A 23,617-nucleotide genomic window follows, 5' to 3' on the forward strand; every position below is an offset into this window, starting at 1 on the left:
TAATCCCCCTTCAACTGTCACTTCATTCTCTAGTCTTTTGGAGCACAAGAATAGTACTGATGGCCAGAGTAATTATTAATAATAATATTAACTATTTATTGAATTTTTGTCACATCCCACACACTTGTTATGTATTTTTACATGTAGTATTCCTAATCCTCACACTCTGAGAGGTGGGTGTTATTATCACCCCTTATTTACAAACGAAGAAACTGAGGCTAGAGTGACATGTTCAAGGTCACATGGCTACAAAGTAACAAATCCAAGATTCAAACCATGACTTAGCTGGCTGACAAGCCTGTGCTCTCTCTCTCAGCAGATGCTCACTGTGGTACGCACTGAATTGATGGTGACTTTCTGTGTAAGCCTCTCCCCCTCCTCAAACACCATCACCAAAGAAAATGTATGTTTCTCTTGTATATCCTCAATATGCTTGTTGAATTGAGTTGAACAGCTTAAAGCCAGAAAACACATCTCCTATTTTTTTAAATATATTCCATCCTTGTGCTCTGCACATAAGGTAATCATTAAATGTTAATGACTAAGTGAAATGGAATAAAATCAGTGTTGTGGTAGCCATTTTTAAGCTTTAAGAGTTTAAATGAGCAAGCCCATACACAGCACCACAGCTGGGAGCGCCATATTGCCATTAAGCCAGAAGGTGGATTAACGGGATGGGAACATTTGAAAACAGACACCACGAGAATGGTTAAGTCAGTTTCCCAAACCACTTTCTACAAGTAGCTACTGCTTTTCCCCCCATAATAATTTCACAATGATTAGCCTGCTAGGTGAGAAGTCCCAGGCAAAAACCTGAATGTCAGGAGAGTTTAGAATGACCACTAAGTATTGGGCCAAAGTTGAAGGTGATATGGACAACAGGTAGAGTCATTCCAATCCAGCTGGTCAAAACGTAAAAGAACTGCCATCTATTATGAGCTTCAACTTTCAGGGTAAATGCTTTTGTTCTTTCCATCAGATTGATGAAATGCAATCTCACAGTCCAACACATATGGATATCAAAATGTGTATTTGGTGACGAGTAGTGTCTCATGCTACCAGTTTCTGCTTCCTTTTGCTTTCTTTGCTCATAGCACAAAATTTCCTACTTTTTGCCAAAACCTTACTATGTAGCTTTTTAACTTAATTAAATATATAGGCAATTACTGACACCATCTGTCTTCATAGAAAAAGAACAAGACGTGACACAAAAGACTGGGATTTTGAAGGGAATATTTAGCAAACAAAATCTTCTAGCCCCACTATAGTGATATTTATTTTTAGAAGCCCTTATGTTATTTTAAATCATTTATGTTTCTTAGAAATAATGAATTTGAGCTATACTTACAATGTGGTGGCTTTGGTGTGATTTTTTTAAAAGGAAAATATCAAGTAATCCATTGCTTTTTCAGTAAAACAAAAACTTAAACACGCCGTCGAACATCTGTTACCAGTACAGTCTAACACAGCACTTAAAATCCTTTAAAATCCCTGAAAACCTTTATAAAGTTACATGAATCTTTTGCATAAATAGAACTGTTTTAACAATATGTATATTCCTTTAAACATATATTTTGCTTTCTTAAACATAAGATTCATTGTGTTGCCCATCGTTCCAAGCTCTTATGAATCAATAAATGAAATGGCTTCGCTTCTTGGCGAAGTGCGTCTCCCCCTATCAGGTCACATTACTAGCCCACACGAGAGTACCTACTTATTTGTGTCTGGTTTTTTAACCTTTTTTTGATGTCTCTCCACAAATGTCTTAATATGTAAATGATACCAAACCAACCCACTGAAACTCGATCAGCCTAAGTTAGGAACCCATACAAAATGCAAGTCCAAATAAAATACCAAGATTCAGCCCCCATAGGGAGAGCATAGGCAGGGAATACAAAGGAATTCTAGAGAAGCGCCACATATGGCTACAAGAAGAATATGGAAATGGCAGTTACCACCAAGGAGGACAACTGTGTTCTCCTACAGCAATTCCCTGACCTAGAAGAGCAGGCTTTTGAGCCCCACTGGGCAGCAACTGAGTGTCCTACATAAAAACAGACGGGTGCAGGATGACAGGACATCAATACAAAGAAGGTACTTTTCAAACGAATACCTTTAAAACTTCTATTCATGGTAAAGATTTATGAGATACCAAAGTATATGCAATCTCAGATTTGAGGGGGAAAACACCCATGTATATATTTTGTATTTTTTTACTCACTTGTTGACAAAGGAAATATGAAGAGAACTAATTCCACAATTATTTTCTACAAATTGCTTGAAGACTGTATAAAATGCTTCTATTAGTAGGGGCAAAACTAAGAATTCACACTTATCTGCCATGACTTATGAGCCTTCTGGTGCAGGCTGCTAAGCATAAGCTGTATATTAGGAAACCACGCATTGAATTTTAGAAGAAGAGATGGTGAGAAGGAGGGAGGAAAGGAGGGAAATACCTCCCTTAATGCTGTTTCTTTCATTTGCTAGAAATTGAACCTAGGGATGAATGGTGTCAGAGGGGGTCAGTTAAAGCAGCCTCTGGGGTGAAGCTCAGTGGAACAGAGGCCTAATGTAGCAGCAGAGCCCTGACCGGTAAGCTAGGACTGAGGAACACTTAGGTGAAACCACAGGGTGATTTTCAGTCAGCAGCTACTCAACTGGAATTTTTCCCAAGGCCCTAAAGCTCCACCCATACATTTCTGGAAAGTGCCACAGGACTTTCATTGATCACGAGCAGGAATCTTGGTGTTCTGCCTACATGGGAAGACAATATCTCTTTGTCTTTATAAGGCTCCTTTATTATAGGCTCTCAAAGTGCTTTATAGACAAATAACGGGGGCCATGAGGTAGAAAGGTGTTAAGTGGCTTGCCCAAAGTCCCACAGTACATCACAGGCCTTCCTCCGGACTCAGAACCACCTAGTAAGTGGGTGTGACTGCTGGCATCACGGTGCCCTCTCACATCCAAACATTTGTTTCCCTCCTAGGCAGAGAGAATTTCCAAGATCAAGGACAGGAGAGAAAGCCTGGACTTCAAAGTATAGCAAAGCTAGACTGTAATCCCACCTCTGCAGCTTAGCTGTGGAACTTGGCACGTTTCTAGGTCCTGTGAGCCTTCACTTCCACTTATAAAAAAAAAAAAGTGAAACAGAGAAAAAGCATGAGCAGGGGAGGGGCAGAGAGAGAGGGAGACAGAGAATCTTAGCACATAGCCCAACACGGGGATCCAACTCAGGAACCGTGAGATCACAGCCTGAGCCGACACCAAGAATTGGGTGCTTAACCGACTGAGCCACCCAGGTGCCCCTGACTTCCATTTTTATAAATTGGGAATGTTAGCATTTGCCTCACAAAGTTGTTGTGAGGATGACACAGAAAATACCAAAGTGCATTTTGCATGACAGACCTTAAACATACATTAATTTCCCTTCTTTTTCACTTCCCCAAGTCTGCCTCCTAAAGTCTGTCCTCCACTCGGTCAAATGGCAGCTTTCTAAACATTGCTGCCATCAAAAAAAGGTGGCATATTAGCTTGATGCACTGCTGAACCCTTCACACCAGAGTCTATAGACAACAAAGGCAAAATCACGGAATTCAGAATCAGCTCACAAGATGGTCAAATCCAAAAGGTTCCATTATGACAAACACGGTACCTGGCACTCAGCCCTCTACTGTCACCAAATGAGTCAGAATGTTTTGGATTATTAGATTAACTTGATGGGGATGAGGAAGTACCCCTGTGGAGCCCCAAGCCTCCAAAGGCAGGCTGAGGTGCTGGGAGGGCCCTGAAATGAGCGACAGAAGGGAAGAAGGGAAGCGGACACGTGTAGGACACAGCTTTCCTGTGTTATGTGCCCACTTGCTTAAATTAGACCTGCCTCTCTTCTAGATTTAACCATGACCAGCCCCACTTCGTCCAAGAGCTGATACAAAATGAAGGCCTGTGGTGGGATGTAGACAGAGGTGCACTGCATTTTTAAAAAGTGACATTGTGACCCCAGAGCTAATTGAATCTTTTTGACATATGCTAATATATCATCCCTTCTAGTCCATGACTGCGTATTAAGCCAAGGTATCAACCCTTGCTGGGTACTCTTTTGCTTTAGTGTATGTGGCAGATATTTTTCACTCACATATGGAAAACTTGTTAAGGTACAGACTTGAGGAATACGTAGGGTAAATTCAGAGGGCAGTTTGGAAGGTGGCTTATCACAGGCTTCCTCATTCAGTCACTACTTACACGCTCAACTAGACTCAAACAAGTAGCCATGCGAATTGTGTAGGCGTCCCTCCAAAAATCGGTCTCCCGGAGAACAGGTTCTGTGTGTGCATTAGCTTTATTGAGATATCACTTCCCATAAAATTCACCCTTTTTAAAGTGTACAGTGCAATGGTTTTTAAGTATATCCACAGAGTTATACAACCATGACCATAATCTAATTTTAGACCATTTCCCTTACCCTAAGAAGACATCCTGAACCCATTAAAAACCATTTCCCATGCCCTCTTTTCCCCAGCCACTGGAAACCATTTTCTGCCTCTATGGATTTCCCTGTTCTGGACATTTCATATAATTGGATCATACAATAGGTAGTCCTTTGTCATAAAGGACTTCTTTCACTTGACATAATGTTTTCAAGGTTCATCCATGTCATAGCAGATATCAGGGCTTCATTCCTTTTAATGGCTAAATAATATCCCACTGTATGGACATACCACATTTTGTTTATCTGTTCACCAGCTGATGGACATTTGGGTTGCTTCCACTTTTTGACTAGTATGAATAATGTGCTGTGAACATTCATGTGCAAGTTTTTGTGTGAATACTGTTTTCATTTTTCCTGGTTATATACCCAGGAGTAGAATGGATGCATCACTTGGTAACTGTAAGTTTACCTTTTTGAGAAACTGACAAACTGTTTTTTAACATGGCCGTGCCATTTTACAATCTTGCTAGCAATGAATTTCTAGCAAGGGCTAGCAATTTCTCCATATCTTTGCCAACACTTGTTACTGTCTCTTTTGTTTCAGCCATCCTTGTAGGTTTGAAGTGTTTTCTCTACTGTCTGTGTTTTATAGGGAAGATTTTTTCCCTTGTGTTATTTTTCCTTGTGTTATTGATTCTTGAGTAATCCAACAAGATTTATTGTGCATACTTACATCGAAAGTGCTGTGCTAGTATTATGCAAGATGCAGATATGGATAAGACAAGTTCCTGCTCTTGGTCTCAGACTGCTCTCTAGGAATTTCCCAAATGTAAACAAACTTGCCTTGGACTGGAAATCAAGAGCTCTGAGCTCTGATCTGAACTCTGCTCCTGACCAGGCCTCTTTCCCTCTTGCAGCCTGAAGCCTAGAGTTGGAGGGGGACTGGACTAGACCAACTCCATAGTTTGGACTGCCTGTGTTTCTTGCCTACATATTTTGCAACTGAGGTTGTTCTTTATTAAAAAAAAAATCTGATTTCCTGCAGATGTCAAGGAAAGTGGGAAGGAAAGGCAAATCTCTGCTGCCAACTCACTGCACTGATGGGACCAGTGCCATGTACTCATCCAGATCTCACTGTACACAAGTCTTCGGTGTCCACAACGACTGGGCACAGGGATCCTCCCCAGTGACAGCCACAGAACAGGAGCTTTCTGCTTTGAAAATTCACACAAAAGCCTTTTGGAGATTATTTGTAGTAACTTTAAAGGAATACTTCTCAACTAAGCAAATCATTCACCAGCCCTGACATTTATAGCGTGAAAATTACAGAAGGAGAATAACTATCTACAGTATGAGATTATTATATTGAATGGCCATGGAAGAAGCATATACAATTACTAGTCCTAGAAACCCGTAATAGGTTATAAAAATTGGGTTTTTGTGTTTATTTTAGTCTAGTGCCTAATGTCAAAATAAGAAAATGGCCTTCTAAAAATTCATGATACAAAAAGGAAATACTTAAAAAGAAAAAAGAAATGAGTATGTAATTCTGTACCTTAATACAAATAATATTAGTTAGGCCATCAGTCTTGAAAGTAATAGAGGGAGGATCATAAATATATACAAGTAATGGAAGTAACTTGGAAAAGGAGGCAGAAAAGGCAAGAGTATATTAAAATTTTTGTAATTTTTTTAACAAAAGTGAAAAACATCAATAGAGCTGCTGATGATGTTAGGTTTAAATTTCAATATTTTCCATTTTGGATCCGCAAATTAATTATGAATATAGTTCCTGCACACCCTGAAAGAACTTCTGAAGTCACAGAGAAGCTTCTAGCACTACAAAGCAAGGTGACTAGGTGTCACAGAAAGAGCTGGACCAGGACTCAGGAAATGTGAGCTTTGATCCCAGCTCTTCCCCTAACCAAGGGACCTGAGTGAGTCTGTTCACCTCCCAGAGTCTCATCCATAAAATGGGGACAGGGGAATGATGGAAGACATATTAGGTCTGTGAGACAGAATTGTTTAAAACCTCTCTGGGCCCTGAGTATTTTGGTTTCAGAGACCCTATCACCCTACATCATATTAAATGTATTTAAATGTACTTTCATAGAATAGGATTTAGATATAACTGTATGAGTTGTGTTGCATTTAACTAGCACGTCAAATTTGGTCAGTATTTTAAAAACATTGATTACTTTGTAGTTTTTGTTTTATATTTGGAATCCAGTAACATTTTCCCTCCCAGAATCCAAATATTTTGAAGGCCTTTGAAAATCATGGAGGCCCTAGGCATGGTGGATTACTGGGCTCTGGGTGCTAAGTGGCAGGACCCAGATTTTCTGCTGTCTCTGACCCCACAGACTCCACAGGCCCAACATGAGGCAGTACTGAAAATGGATGCTGTAGTTGCTCAGAGACAGCCTTGTGAAGCTGTAATATAAATCGAAGGATAAATAGAATTAATAGGGACAGAGGGGGAGGCTTCCGAGAAATACTAAGAGTCTCATTTGTTGATCAGGGCGCAGGGCAACTGCCCCATGGACGGGCAACAGTAGTTCTCCTTAGCCTCTCCAAGAGACTGGGCCATCCCAGAAGCTGCCACTAGGTGGCAACATGCCAAGACGCTGCAGTCCCCTCTGCCTTTCTATTGATTTTTTAAAATGTAATACAAACAATTCTTACCAAATATCATAATCATATTAATATTTTGCTAACTGAAAATTCTTACAGTGCCTTGTAAAAAATTCTTTAAAATTAAGTATCATGTATTTTGTTTACCACCATGGGGAGCTCAGCACTTCTGCTGATAATCAACATGGGAAAAGATATCACATAGTAGCCACCTAAGACAGTACTCTGTTTGATACCCAGGATTCTAGAGCCTGGGTCTTGTTTTGTTTTTTAGTTTAGTTATTTATTTGAGAGATACAGAGAGTGGGAGAAGAGCAGAGAGAAAGAGACAGAAAGAGAATCCCAAGCAGGCTCCACACTGCCAGCATGGAGCCCCCACACCATGAGATCCTGACTCGAGCCAAAACTAAGAGTCGGATTCCCAACCGATTGAGCACCCAGGCACCCCTGGAGCCTGTTTTAACAGCATCTGAGAAGAGGTAAAAGTGGTCCTCATCTCTGAGAAGCAGGGAAAAATACTTCAGTCAAGAGCCAAGCAAGTGAGTTCTTATGCCTACCCCTGACTCTGCTCCTGCCAGGGCTACAGGGAAGAAGTCAGGGTCCAAACAGATTTGTGTCTGCCAAACTCCACAAAAATAGTCCCATACAGTTTCCTTGTAGTCACTGAATCCTCACAATACCCCTCAGAGATAGAGGCCATTACAGACAGGTCTGTGTTAACATACAAGGAAGCAGAGGCCCAGAAAGAAGAAAGTTAAGATCACACAGATAGCAAAGGGCAAGAAAAGACTCCCAGTGAGTTCCTGTAACTCTGGTCCCGTGCTCCTGCCATTCCAGTGAAGCTACGTGCCTCCCTCCATGCATAGGCCCCTCCAGTCTCCACTACCCTGAAGCTGCACTCTCTTCTTTCCCTACCAAGCTGCCTCTATCCGTCTCAACCTTATTTCATCTTGGCCTAAATATGGTGAAAAGCATGGCCCCTAGGGAAGGCTTCATGTCCTGTTGGTCATATAGACCAAGGTTTGTACGTCTTGCATCTCCCCAGACAAGGAGGGCCTTGAGACCAAGGCCCAAAAGTGACAACAGAGAAAAAGGTGCCTCCCTAGCAGGGGCCAATTCTGCTCTATCCCTACACCCGGCCAAACGTATCCTCCTGCTGAGAAGGGAGAAAAGGTATCTGAGATCTCACTCCATTCTCCAGAACATCATTCAACAAAAACATCTCAAACTCATCACAGCCAAATCTAAAATTGTGATTTTACCCTTTAAACTATTCCTCTAGCAATCTGCCCCCCTCAGCACATAGTAATTCCATCCTTCCATTTTTTCAGGGCAAAAGTCTTGAAGATATCCTTGACTCCTCTTTCTTGCACACCCTGCATCCAGCCCATCAATAAAGTCCTTTAGGGTGCAGTTTTAAAAGGTATCTATAATATGACCACTTCTCCCACCCTCTGTTGTTACCATGCCGACCCAGCTACCACCATCTCTCACCCATTTTATTGCAATAGCCTCCTAACCAGCCTCTGTTTCCATCCTTGACCCCTCATGGTCCCTTTTCCCCACTACAACCAGAGTAACCCTTTAAAGTTATAAGTTAGATCATGTCACTCCAGTTGAGTTTGGTCTCCAAAGTTGTGAGTAGGAAATGAGGCCTTGGCATATTACTTTGTACAGTAAGGACAGAGGGAACCTTGGCCTCCCCATGCCTGTGTTGCCCAGCAAGCAGAGGGGCTGGGCTGGTGGCCTGGCCTCTACAGCTTAGCTATAGCTATGGGGACCTGTGGGTTTGACAGAGGGTTTGTTCTCACTCAGTGGTGGATTTCCTGTCACAATGAGACTATGAAGAAAGACACGAAAATGGACAGGGAGGTGGTGAATGCATCCCTCAACCAAAGCAGGCTGCTGAGGAGGGTAAGCTGGGGCCACACTCTGCTTTAAAGGCCTGTTACCGTCTCTGTGGTAGGTGAATTCTCAGTGCTTCATCTCCCACTTGCATTAGCTGGAGAATCTGCCTACAGAGTGAGCAATCGTCACAATTCTGTCAGCCTCATAGATGCATCTGTGAGGGAAGGTCCTTCAGGACTATCCTCCCCAGTGATTAGTTGGGGAAAGTGTGGCCCAGAGAGGCCACTTGCCAAAGATCAGGGATATCTGTCAGATGCTGGTACCAAAGCAAGTCACGTAGCCTATCTGGATATCAGGTTCTTCTCCTTACAATAAAAGAGGAAGATGATAAAGAAAAGGAACAGAAAACCTAGACAGGAATGTGCAAAACATCTGTGAATCCCCTCAAGCTCTGAAATTCTATGATTCTTCCACAAATGTTGTTTGATCTATAAATCAGTCTGTTGGTCCCATAAGACTGGACGCCCATAAGAGAAGGTTGGCAAGACCAACCTCTTTGCTATAAAACTTTATTTACAAGTGGAGACAGTCACATAATGTGGGCCTGGGTACATGTGCCCGTATCTGTAGGCTCTGCCTCCCATCCACTATGCCTGTCATGGGAAAGAGCCAACACGGTGGGGGTGAGCGCAGCCTTCACCTGCCTGGAACACCTAAGAAAAAAAGGGTTCAATACTGGGCCCCTCTCCCACACCTTCCACATTGGAGCATGTTATGACCTTTTCATCCCAAGGCTTGTGGCCCAAATAGGATGCAGAACCTGGGAATAGGATAATTCTGGGCAAGCTTGCCTCTACCTGACCCTGCCTTCTGCTTGTCACATGCCTGTTTAAAGGTCGATGAGGTTCTTACAGTTTCTGGATTGCCTCCTGCCCCGTGTTCTCCCCACTTTTCCCCAGGTCTCCTGATGGAGCTACAGCAAGGATTGCATCCAGTGCAGTGCTGGTCAGAGCGGCAGAGAGCTGGGGCCTCTGCAGTACTCCCCCACCATACCCCTGCTGGCCCTGTCTCTTGCTGAAGTTGCAACGGGCTTTTTTGCAACCAATATGATAGAGAATATACCCACGTGTGTAATTTTTCATTTTCTAGTAGCCTTGTTTAAAAATGTAACAAACAAAAACAGGGAGCATCTGGGTGGCTCAGTTGGTTAAGCATCCGACTTCGGCTCAGGTCATGATCTCACAGTTCATGGTTCAAGCCCTGCGTTGGGCTCTGTACTGACAGCTCAGAGCCTGGAGCCTACTTCAGATTCTGTGTTTCCCTCAGTTTCTGCCCCTCCCTGCTTGTGTTCTATCTCTTTGTCTCTCTCAAAAATAAACATTTAAAAAAATTTATAAAAATGTAACAAAAAATAGATGAATGTGGTCTTTTAAAATTTTTTTAATGTTTATTTATTTTTGAGAGAGAGAGAGAAAGACAGAGCATAAGTGGGGGCTAGGGGCTGAGAAGGAGGGAGACACAGAATCAAAAGCAGGCTCCAGGCTTTGAACTGTCAGCACAGAGCCTGATGCAAGGCTCAAACTCACGAACCATGAGATCATGATCTGAGCCGAAGTCAGACACTTAACCAACTGAGCCACCCAGGCGCCCCTTTTTTTTTTGAACGTGGTCTTAATAACGTATTTTACTTCACCCACCATAACCAAAATATTATAATTTCAATGTATAATCAGTATAAAATATTAGCAATGAGATATTTCACAGTATTTTTTTACCTCCTTGTCAGTCTTCAAAGTCTGGTATGTATTTTACATTTATAACACATCTCAATTTGAAGCAGCCACATTTTAAGTGCTCAATAACCACAAATAGTACAATCTAGAATATACATGAAAGTCTATATATAATGTCGCTTCCTGCTAATATGCTGCTAATATTAACCACTCACTGTCAACATTTTGTTATATCCTCATCTAGTTTTTTCTATGTATAATATTATTTTTGCAAAGCTGAAGTCATATATCCTTCTCTTCCTCCTCTTGCATATATGACAGAGAATCCCAAGCATATACCTTCCTACACCATCAAAAGTTGTTCACAATCATCATCTTTAGTGATAATATCATAGAGTATCCCATCATTAGGATATGTTATAATCTTTTTTACCAATACCCAAATGTTGGACAGCTGCAATCTTTCAATCTTACAAGTAATGCTGACATGAGTATTTTCGTGTTAAGGATTCCTTGTAAGGTCTTGATGCAAATGTCTCTAGGATTCTAGTCATTTTTAACAAAATGATTTTTACATCAGCAGTAAGTCAAACAATTGTCAACTAGTGATTTATGACTGGGAGCCAAGACACCTTGTTCTCTCATCCCACACCTTTGATACCTGGCTCTGTAACCTAGGGCAAACGACTTCACTCCAATGTATAAAGTAAACTGTATTAGATGATTTTTAAGAGTCTTTCCAACACTAGCCTTCAGTGATATTTTTCCCTTACCCTCATATCTAATCAATTAACCTGTCAAGCTAGTCATTACAAGTCCCGCATGTCACGTCAAAGCCACTCCCTAACATTTAAAAATCCATCCACTTCTCTCCATCCCCACTCACAGTGCCTTTGTACAGGCCGCCATCATTGCTCCTCTAAATTGTGATGGGAGTATCCAGGGCAGAGAGAGATTAGGTTCTAAAGTTAACAATGAAATCCAAAATCAAGAATGGGATTAAAGGAGGTATGTGTGAACGCAAGAGGGTGACCTAGAGGAGATGCGCAATGAATATTTCCTATGTTGGAATCGGACACCAGCTTCAAGAGGCCCACCTAGATCCTGATCCCTGAAAGCTGGAGTGGAGTTCACAGCAAGGCATCAGAGGTGCTGAGGTGTCTGCTGCAAAGCCCGCCCCGCCCCATCCACAGGACAGGACGTGGTGGGAAGACAAAGGCTCAGCAGCCTCCCCCAAAGGGCTGACAGTCTAGAGGGGGAGACGGGACCCCTATATGCAAAACAAGCACGCCTCAGGCAGTGTCTTCAATGGAAAAACCAGATGGAGAACAGAACAATTATCTGAGCAATTCCGGCAAGCCTGCTGTTGAGGAAAAAGCTTAACGAAATTTGTTCTACTATTTCTTTTGTGAACCAAGGGTTTAGGGCAGTCTGGGGAAGCAAAACTACTTCAGCTCTAGAAAGAACACAATCCTAGCCTGTGCTCTATGATCTTAAGCAAACCACGAAGCCACGTTTTGATCTCAGTATCCTCATTGGTCAAATGGAGAGAGAGTAATACCAACCTTGCCCACATCTAACCACCTACTGGACTGAGTTGTTGTGAGGTTGACCACAAGGATTATGAGTGGGAAAAACAGTTGTTAAAAGGGGCAATCTAACAGCTACACAGGCGACTGAAAATGTGTCTCCTAAGATCCTACTCCTCAAGGAATTGCTTAGTGATCAAAAATAACATTTGTATTGAACTTTCATCATTTGTAAGGCAATTTTAGGTGCATTTATTTTGTTTTCGAAGCCCTGTGTGATAGGTGTTATCATGTGCTCCTTCCACACTCAAGAATACCGAGATTGAGGGGGCTTAAATGACTTGGTCAAATTTACACTATTGGCAAGGGCCAGATTTAGGCTGACTCCTTGGTTCTCTACTGTGCTGCCTTCCCATTAAAAGCCTTATCACTAGGAGTGCGCTTGTCATGATGAGCACTGGGTGATGTATGGAATTGCTGGATCACTATATTGCTTGAAACTAATACGACATCGTGTGTGAACCACACGGGAATTAAAACTTTAAAAATCACCAAAACATTGATATTATTAACATAAATATTAATAATGTTTGTTACATACATTTCCCTTTAATCCAGGACACGAAAACATCAAAAGAGAAACTCTGGGGAAAAAGTGCCTGACATCCAAGAACGGCAAATCCACTTTCTCGTATTAAGAAAAAGTAGCTGTCCCCATCTGATTTGCATTTTATGCCATACAGCAGGAAATATTTAAGTTGACAAATAGGATATTTACAACTGCAACAGATACTTGGCAGTTAGTTTTTAACAATTGTTGCAAATGTGATTTATTTGCTATTATAAAAGGGCATTACTGTGCAAATATGACTCCTGAAATTAGCTTCAGTTTAGCAAGGGGCCTTGACAGCTTGACCTCTTAATATCCTTATAATGATGCCATTTACATTCAATGCTTACTCAAGTCACTCGCTGCTACATTTGTTTGAGAAGAGTCCACTCTAGGGCAGATGTATTATGTATTTTAACACGTAGAGTTAGTATGTGGGGCACATGGAGGCCTTCTAAGAGGAAAAACTGTTTAATCAAGTCTTCATGAAAATGTGTTCGTTTCCAACTTCCTACAGTGAAAATGCGTTAATGCTAATTACAGTGTACTACAGAAATACAATACTTCATGTTTCTCCACAAGACATTTTCATGGCATGGATTATAGTAAACAAGGGCATGTTTTCGTCCTCTGCAACTTTAGCTTTTAATGTGACTGGGAAACTGGTACAGGTTAAGGAATGGCTGGGCCAAGAGTAGTGCCGTTTCTGCCAGCAGGGACTGGGAAAAGGGTAGACTTGGAGCCAGGAACAACTGGATTCAAATCCCAGCTCGGCCATTTCCTGGCTATGTGGACTCTCTCTGAACCTCTGTTTCTTCATCTATGACATGGGACTGTTATATTTTAGGTTCTTATAAAGATCTGAGATGTTTGTGAAGCACCTGGCACTTTGTAGGTACTTGAGACCTGGGAGCCAGTCATATTTGGGTTGTTTGTCCAAGCTCAAATGTCACCTTCTCCAGGATGCAGCCCTGACTTCACTAGACAAACCCAGCAGTACTTTGTTCCATCCCTTTATTATATCACGTATTACATTGTGTTGTAAATGACTGAATACATATGTATCTTTCTCCTTGATGGAAGGACCTTTGCATCTTAGCTTTGCCTCTCCAGTAACTAGCACAATAGCCTTGCACTTGCCTTCACTAGCCTTGAGCATTGAACAGCTCCCAGATTCAGTGTGAGCGTGGGCATGACAAAGGCAATTAAGGATGATGGTTCACCCCAGGAGAGGGGAGAGGTAGCACATGATTCACTTCTGCCATTGCTGGTTTATAGTAAATGCCCAGTAAATATCCATCAAAGGCATTAATGGACTGACTTAGCTATCGAGTGGCTTACAATAACTTATTGCTCACATATGTCTATTTTTCAAAGCATTTTAATTTTTATTGCATCATCATATTCTTCTACTAGCCCTGCTGTTCAGCTAGGGTGGGCTTTCTTATAGTTCTCATTTCCCGATTGAGGATACTGTGGGCTTTGTGGGGTGGTGAAATGATTTTCCCACACTTGTGGTAAATGGTGGTCACGCTGAGACATACAGGCCAACCATGAGTTTCCCCCAAGTTTCATAGTGAGATTTCCTGGCACCGCTTTTTCTGGAATCAGGGCAGTTTGCCCTTTTCTCCTATTCACTCCCTCGTTCCCCCTCTATCTGCTCCTCTTCAGGACCCAACCTCTGAAGCTTCCGTCCAGTCTCATTTTTCTCAGCAGAAAACATTGCACGACTGGGGAACTCGTACAGGGTGAGGACTGGCTGGGCCAAGACCAGTGCCATCTTCCTCCTCCTGGATATGGCAAACCACAGGCAGGAGAGCCAAAGTCCCCATGAGCCTTTTGGAACCCAGCATCTCCAACAGATTATCTGGTCCAGGTGTTCCCGTTTTTGTAACTTTTCACAAGAACCTTCAATCTTCTGGTTAGAATCCGATCAAAGGCTCCCATCCTTCAGCTGAATGAAGTAGAAACAGAAGCAAAAGCATCTACTCCATTCAGTCACATGTACACTGGTTTGGGTGGGTCCCACATGGTTTGGGCTGGTTAGGGTTGGTTGGGGCTCTCTCTCCCGGTCGCTGATCTCATCCTTAACTTCTGTGGCTCCTGTTTTAATCAGGTGTGGGCAACAGGCCTCAGCCTCTCATACAGCGACCAGCTGGCCCTGACTCAGCTCACCTTATACCTGACCAACGGCCATCTGGATTGCAGTTTGAGCACCCTTAAAGTGCCCAACTTTGTTCCCAAGAAAGAGAAGAAAATGAGCTGCCTTAATGCCCTCTCAGTGTCGGTAAGCAACAGATGCTTCCTGATTCCCCATGGTGTTCAACAACACTCAACCGCGGCTTCCTGAGCTCTGGCTATGTGCCCAGCTCTTTGAGTATAGAGAGAAGAAAGAACCTCAGGCAAGTCACTTAGCCTCTCCAAAATGGGTTTCTAGGATACTATTGTATTGGCCAGAGGAAAGGGGAGACGGTGTTCCAGAAACGGAAAGCACCATATTGGAGGGGTGAATGAGCATGGGGTTTTCCAAGGGTAGGTCTGTTGGGGCATTTCCCCTCCATCTCTTCTCATCTTGCTTCCCTGGACAAGTTCTTCAATTACCAGCAACTTCTGACAAAACCCATTTATTTTTCTAGCTCCAATCTCATTTTTGAGCTCCAGACTCCTAGATCCACCATTCTACAAAACTTCTCTAGAATCCTCAGAGACAAGCTGTCTCAAACTGCATTCATTGTCTCTCCTCCCCCTATATTTCCTCGTGGAGGGTCCTGCCAGAGGCTGATGGGACACCTCCACCTCCATATCCAGTCAACACCAGCTCATGTTGATGAGCGTCAACTCTGACCCCTCCTCTCCCTCCACAGAGATACACCCTAGTTTTGCTCCACCTAACATTCTCTGCCTCCTGCCTCTCCCCTCAGCCTAACCATATATACAGTCAAGGTGGTCAAGGTGAAAAGCAAATCTGAGCATGTTGCTCCCCTACTTATGATTTTGAAAGGACTCCTGTCATCTTCAGGAAAATTCCAACTTCCCAGGAGGACCTCCATGACCCGCTTCTTTCCATGGCCCCAACCTCCCATCTCATCACTAATCCCAATGCTAGTGTGGCTGGGGCCAGCAGCCTCAGGGCTGGTTGAGGTTTACCAACCTTAGAACCCAGGGAAACAAAGCACAAATCTCCATGGAGGCAATGGGCTAGGTTGGTTTGGGGGAAAGAGAACAGAGGTCAAGTGGACCAGCTGGTGCTTAGTGTACATGGAATATGAGAGCAAACAGGGGCTCTGGCTACAGCTGCTCTGACTGCTACCAGAGGGTTTCTGCTGCCTCTCCCACAACAGTGGTCTTCATACCCTTTCTGCAAATGAAAATCTACTTGAGACGCTAATATATCAAACATAAAAAAGGAATTCCAGTGGTTAGTAGAACCCATACTTGTGCCCTAGAGATGCTTTTTTCAGAGCAGTATCTCCTGACTCTCTGCTGAGCCTCTTCAGATCCAGGAGATACGTCTGGATTTAAAGAACCCTTGTTTGACTCTCCCCAGGGTCGCTAGAGTCACCTTCCTTGGCAGAAACTCAGCATACATTTCAAAGGGTAGCCTGGAAAGGGTATCAGATATCTTGGGGGCTCAGGCAGCAGCCTCCTTCCCAATCCACTTGTCCAGTGAGGTACGCTTGATCACAGGAAACCCTTTGATCTCCTTGCTTATTAAGAAAGAAGCAGAGGGATGCCTGGGTGGCTCAGTAGGTTGAGCGTCCGACTTCAGCTCAGGTCATGATCTCATGGTTCATGGGTTCGAGCCTTGCGTCAGGCTCTGTGCTGACATCTCAGAGCCTAGAATCTGCTTTGGATTCTGTTCTCCTTCTCTCTCTCTGTCCCTCCCCCATTCACACCCTGTCTCTCTCTGTCTCAAAAATAAATAAACATTAAAAAGAAGAAGAAGCAAAGTTGGGCTGGGCAGGAGAAAAGGCTGGGACCTTTTAAATAGGTCCCAGAACCTTGATGAGAATCTACTAGGTCCAACTCCACCTGTGGCCCCCATCCTCGCCTAAAGGACCCACAGGACCCTAAGTGCAATGCTGGACAGAGGGACAGCAGTAAAATTTGAGTCTTCTGACCTAGCAAACCTAACTCCATGCCATTTCTAAAAGGAAGCTGGAAGCTGAGTTAGTATGCAACACAAGACTTTGAAAGGCAATTTGCTGCATTTAAGTATGTTGCTTCAGAAGGCTGTAAGCAGAAGTTGTACTTTGAATTAGAAGCACTCTCCCATTTTCCCCATCTTGCCTATAGGTTTCAATCCTAGCTACAGGCAACATACAAGAATTCTCCTGTGATCAAGAGTCTTAAACACTTCTAGGAATTGCCTGCACTTGAGAGGGAAGCTTATGATCTTCAATAATTCAAATGTCTCTACGATCACTAAATAAAAGCTATGCAGGTTTTCTGATGTAGGGATAAATTGAAAGTGCTTTTGGTTTTAGAAAGATAAATGGATGTTCTCGCCCTGGTGCCACCATGCATGTGTGCACGCATGTGCTACTGTGCACGTACACACATGTGATAGGCCATTTTTAAAAGCATCATCCAAACTTGCACACACAATGCAATTTACAATCAAACTGAAGCTTCCTGAACAAGTGTGAACAGGCTGTGATGCCATCAGATTTATGATCAGTCAGCTGACAGCCCCCTTTGAAGACTGAAATAAAAGGAAAGAAACTGATATAGCCACAATGATAAAGAAGGCACATTTAGGACTGATGCCTACAAAATGCTGCTGGTTTGGACCTATTCCTTTAAATAATATGCTATGCGGGTGGGGAGGGGAGAAGGAAGCAAAGACTGTTCTGGGCTCAACAAAGAGCTGTTGCCGCAAATCAGGAACAGGTGGTAAAGAACTGTCATCCAGACCCAGACAGGACAGGTGTATGGGCTTCTGATCCAGGGTCCTCCACAATTAACTGCTTGAAGGCAGAAACCAGGTCGAATGAGTCCCAGACGTGCATGTTTTAGAAAAGAAAAGGAGTCACCCAACGACATTTGAACTTTTAATTAACATTCTGTCAGAATGAGCATAAAGCATTACTACCCTTTGCAATCTCTCTTACTCCTCCTCTCTCGTGGACCCTCTGCACCACAGGTGGTGAGTGGCCAAAAGGGACCATGTTCACAAACATCTTAAAACAACCCAAGTCATTTATAAGCATTTTAACAGCACATGATCGGTAATGAATGATTAAGTAAAACCTTTTGTGTTAAATTATGATGTTAATAATGATTCTGTCTCCTGTAATTTATTATGAATTCTCAAATGCTTCGGGTTTGATTTTGATAGAATGCCACAACAACGGAGTTTATGTGATGACTTTATTTTTAGAACTCCTTCTTTGAAGGCACACATTTCCCCACTACTGCTGCTACTGTAATTATGTACAAAACCAATCACTCATTAGAGTTAGGATACATTATCTTCTAGACAGATGAGGCTAAATAAGCAACACATTAATAATTCAGAGAGCAGTTCATTATGCATGTGGATGCCTGCTTCGCAACTGAAATAAGAACCTCATCAGCCTCTGCCAACCCTTAAACAATAGTTCTGTGTTATTGCAACCACATTCAAGTTTACGCTTGTTAAACTGCTACTTGGATTATTTTATCAAACATTCATTTATTTGTGGTCCCTTACTGCCGAGAACAGATTTTGGAAGCTCCTTTTTTAAGTTAATGATTTGAGCAATGGGTGTTATTAATTCTCAGAATATTATAAACATGATTAATTTTCAGGCAGAGATTTATTACATAAGGATTTCAACTATGTCAACTGAAATGCATCACTGTCAAAACAAGTATCATGGAGAAAATAGAATATGCTCCACACTTCAAGTGCTGGTGCTCAGAACTCAATCAATTTAAATTGTGGCTGAAGCAAAATTATATTCTCCAGTGAAAAGGAGTATTTCAGGCTTCCTTTATTTGGCTTGAAGCATTCTTGTTAGATTGTGATTTAGAAAGGTAGTTTAATAAGACTAGACTTCTACCGATAATATTTTGTCTTCTATTTTTTTCCCCGTTTTCCTAGAAAATGCTAGAAATTTCCACACATTCCAAATGTAGCCAATGGGAATTTGGATTGAAGGGCACTTGTCTGAAGTTATGGATCATGAATTCTGATCTCTCTCTCTCTGCTTCGGTTTCCTCATTTATAAAATAAAGGAGGGCTAAGTGACCCCCAAGGTCTCTTGAGGGATTTGATTTTATGGGGCCTGTAAGATGGGCTTCTGTACCAAGCCTGGCCCAGGAAGCCTCATGTACAGTGGGGTGCAGAGGGGGACAGGAGAAGGACCTATCCCTCCATACTGCGGCCTTCCATTTAAAGATCTTTACCCTGCAAAACTGTTTAGAAAGAAGTAATATTATTGTGACAGGTCACATCCTAAGTCCTCATCAGCCATCACCTTAGCTACCAGTTAATACTTTCAGCAGGAATCAACTAGAAGTAAATCCAGCAGATGTATACTCAACACCAACATTGTGTTGGGCACTCTCCTAAGCACAGAGGATGTAAAGGGAAGTAGCAAAGAGCTCCGAGTTTATTCAAAGACACAGGCCAACAAATAACGATAACGCATAGAATAACATGATAATAACATCCAAAATGTAATAGCCTTTACTCCGCACCAGGTACTTTAAGTGCTTTACATGAATCTTTATACAACCCAATATATTAGGCAGATGCTATGATTATGCTCATTTTTAGATAAGAAGACTGGGGTTAAGAAATGTTAAGCAACTTGTGGAAGGTACTCAGCAAGCAAGTGTGGAAGCCAGAATTTAAGCCCAGGCCTGTCAGACTTGAAAGCCTGTGTGTCTGCCCACCGTTCTGTCCAACCTGACTTGCACTGGCTGAGAGTCAGTGATCTGGCCCCAGAGTACAGCTTAAGCTCAGGTCTAAAGAAGTTTCTGGTTGAGGCCATAGAGAAAGCTCTTCTTCCAAAGGAGGCCTCATCTCCCTCTGTGATGAGGTTGTTTCCAGGCATACTGCCATTATCCACTGGCTTCTAATCTGCTCTGAGCTAGGCCAAGACTCAGCACTATGGCCAGATGGTCATAGAGGAGTCTTCTCATGCTGTAAAATCCATTTAGGTTGTAATTTCCTTGGCAAACCTAAAGAGATTTTATAGCATCAGAAGAGTTGATTACACAAGTCAACCTTTAAAAAAAATGTTTTCTGTTTGTATAATGCTTTGTACTTTAAATAGGCATGAGCTTATTTGATTCCCATGAAGACCCCAAAGAACAGATAAGACGAGGATTATCATACCATTTTACAGATTAGGATACCGAGGCTATGCAAAGTTAAGTGAGCTGCCCAAAGTCATAAAGTTAATTAAGTAGCAGAGCTCAGGTTTTCTGATTCAAGACCCTTTCTGATGAAAAGGTTTCTTGGTTGGTTAGTTTTTAATTTCAATAACTTACCTTATTTGTGAAATTATTTAGTTTAACAAATGATAATAAGAGCTAACCTAACATTTTTTGACCACTTACTCCATGGCAGACACTCTTCCAAGGTCTTTAGATACTCATCTAATCCTCATAATAACACTGTCAGCTGTGCTATCTGGCTGAATAAAAGACAACCCTAGATTATCGACAGTATTTTCCTCTGGAAACTATGGAGTTAGTTAAGTCTGAAAAGAGTATTGGCATTATTGTAACACATTTTTAAGCACTTAATATAAGCCAGGAATTTCACCCAGCATCAGGGATACAAAGACATTTGCCAGAGTCCCTGTCCTTGAGAAGTTGAAAAGAAATAGAAAGTAGATTGGGGCACCTGGGTGGCTCAGTTAAGCGTCTGACCAGCTCAGGTCATGATCTCATAGTTCGTGGGTTCGAGCCCCTGCTTCAGATTCTGTCTTTCTCTCAATCTCTCTGTCTCTGTCTGTCTGTCTCTCTCTTTCTCTGTCCCTCCCCCTGCTTGTGCTCTCTCTCAAAAAATAAATAAATAAACATTAAAAAAAGAAATAGAAAGTACATAGCACATACACAAGGAAAAAAAACAAGGCCTCGTGTAGGTGCCATTTGAGTGACAGCCCCTCAACCTGTTGCTGCAGTTCTTAGGAGAAAAGACTGTGGACTGGCAGGGACAGGCCTAGTTCTTCCACTACAAAGAAGGAACTTGGCCTAGCCTTACAGACTAGGGCAGTCACTACATGGCAAGAGGAAGGAGACCTGCCCAGCAGAAGGGACCAAGGCTGAAGAGAGCCCCATGGTCTATTGGAGATAGCAATGAACCAGGTGGGCTGAGGCAGAGAATTCGGGAAGGAGAAAGTGGGAGAAGTGGTTGGAGCAACCCCCTGAGCCAGTGTGGGAGAACACCAGCCCAGGCATCTAGATTTCGTCTTATAGGCATGGAGGAGACACTGAAGAGTTCTGAGCACTGACCAACCTGGGTCTGAGAAACAATAATCTTGTGGTAACGCTCGGAACCCCAGGCACCGGTGGGGGTAGGAACAGCCTGGGAAATTACATTTAGTGTAGGTCCATAATGCTCTGGGGCCTGTAGACACTTTCAGAGAAAGAGCAATAACAATAGTAGCTACTGTTTATCAGGTGCCAGGTGCTGGGCTAGGTGCTTATTTAATCACTAGAAGTCAGACAAGTTGAATGACACATTCAAGGTCGGCCAGGTTTTCGACCTCAGTCTTTCTGACTCCATATAACTTTTCCACCACAGAATTCTGTGTGCATCCCCACCTCCCGAGTAGGAAGGAGAAGCAGCTGTCCAGGCCATGAAGCTCTGGCGTAGGATGGTGACGGAGACAGAAAAGACACAGCCTGGAGACACATACCAAATGTCCTGGCTTTTCTTTCAGATTCTTAATGAATCAGAACCCCAGGTCTGGGAGGAGGGGACTTGCAGTCTGTCTCTGTAGAGACAAAGAAACCTCAGGATAGCCTGTCCTTACTTGTCGCCCAGTAACACTGGACAGTGAGCTCCTTCACCTTGCTTTGGAGCCAAGATACATGGTGTTGAGCTCGAGCCCACTACCTCTCTCCCTCACCGACTGGGGCCTAGTCTTGGGTTTGCTAGTCTATATGCTATGGCAGCATAAGACAAGTTTAGAAGACAAAAATAACCTTGGAATTATCTTGTGAATTCATGGTAATTACCATGCAATTACATGCTCAGTAACCACAATGGAATTCCAGAGTATTTACAGTTCACTTCCATATACAAAAACTCAGGCTTCTGGGCCTTTGTTGTGAAGGCAGGAACATGGCACAACCTGCCATGATAGGGTGAGCAGGCCTGGTGGTCATGCTCCTCCAGACTGAATGGCTGAGCCAGAACTTCTCTCAGCCAGTTCTTATTACCCCACCAATAATCCCACCACTGGGATAGCCCACTGGGGCTACACTGTCCTCCAAAAGATGTCTACTGGGGGCAAGGTCTGGAGTGACTGCCCTGAGTTATTCTCTGGGGATCTTCTGTCATTCTCTAGGGTCTGCTTCTGCCCCAAAGCACTCACTGACTGGATGCCCCCTGAATTACATTGGAAGAGTCTCTTAAGTCAGAGGAAGTGCTATAGACTTACTCTATTCCATGCATCCATTCTTTCTTCCTTTCAAGAAACGCTGAAATGCCTATTCTGTGCTAGCATCACATCCAGCCTGGAGATTCAGACACCAAGCAGTGGTCTGCCTTCAGAGAACTCCCACTCATGACAGGGAGGCAGCCAGGGGAACAATTCATGATAGGTCAGAGTGATAACAAAGCACAGCTGTGAGGCATGTGCGGGTCCAACAGATTTTCTTCTGCAAAATTAAAATTCTCGGTGGCTGCATATGGGGCAATACTAAGGGAGATGTACAACTCAAGATGCATCAGCCTGTGAGAGACTAACGTTTTTATAGATGTGGACTCTGCCTACATGTGGGAAGACCAAGCTTAACAGTGCTGAAAATGTGACCATCAGATATGGTACTTTCTGTAAATGTTGAAAGAAATGACAATATATGTGGGGAAGTATGTCACAAAGGATGACTATGAAATCTGAGAGAGAGAGAGAGGGAATGCATGTGTTATACAGGCAGGGAAAGCCCATTCGTCCTCCTCTGGGCACTCAGTCAGCCCCCGGCTCCCCTGCATTCTCTCAGAGACAGAGAGAGCAAGTCTTAATGTTTCACAACAGTGTCAGGCCACTATGATCCTTGCAGCCAGCTGGGGACCCACAGTACCTCTTTTTCCTTCTCTTGTTCCAAGTCACTGCACAAGGGCAAGCACCTGGTTGCCCAGAACCCAAAGGTCCCCAAAGTTAAAAATCTGTGCCAGGCACCTTCATTTACTATGCCCAAAGGTTGGCCGTGGCCCTACACGCTGCTCTCCAAATTTCCAGTTATCCCAGGACAAACATAACTGATTTTCAAAGGCGAATATCACATCTCACAAAGGACATGCTACAAAATTGCCAAGATAAAATACTTTCTTGTATACATACTAAATTTTAAAAGTTTTTAGGAAATATTATAATTTAAATACTTCAGGCCTAGCATAACCAGTCTCTTTGGGATAGTTCCCACTGACAGGCAAGCAAAATAAGGAATAGCAGTTTCTCAAACAAAGAAAGCAGTTAGAATCAAAATTCTACCATTGGTCCTCTCAAGAAGGTGGACTACCCTTAGTGACTTGTTTCCAAAGAGTGTAGTACAGAAACAGGTAAAAGTAACTTTATAGTAAGAAACCTGGCAAAAACTACCTCAGCAAGATCAAAATTGGCATCATCCATCACAAGTTGTGTTCATACAATTTGATGTACAAGGTGAT

General features: G+C 42.8%; 1 protein-coding gene across 2 annotated transcripts in view; it reads left to right on the forward strand.

Moving 5' to 3' along the window:
• The window catches only part of IQCH (IQ motif containing H), a 209,745-nt gene that overhangs the window by 168,542 nt on the left and 17,586 nt on the right, over nucleotides 1–23,617 (forward strand). For both annotated transcript variants that reach the window (XM_049613798.1, XM_049613799.1), the window contains one exon: nucleotides 14,897–15,067. In XM_049613798.1, coding sequence (XP_049469755.1) covers nucleotides 14,897–15,067 — 171 coding nt within the window. The remainder of the gene's footprint in view (nucleotides 1–14,896; nucleotides 15,068–23,617) is intronic.

This window comes from Panthera uncia (genome assembly GCF_023721935.1).
Source record: "Panthera uncia isolate 11264 chromosome B3 unlocalized genomic scaffold, Puncia_PCG_1.0 HiC_scaffold_1, whole genome shotgun sequence".
NCBI lineage: Eukaryota > Metazoa > Chordata > Mammalia > Carnivora > Felidae > Panthera > Panthera uncia.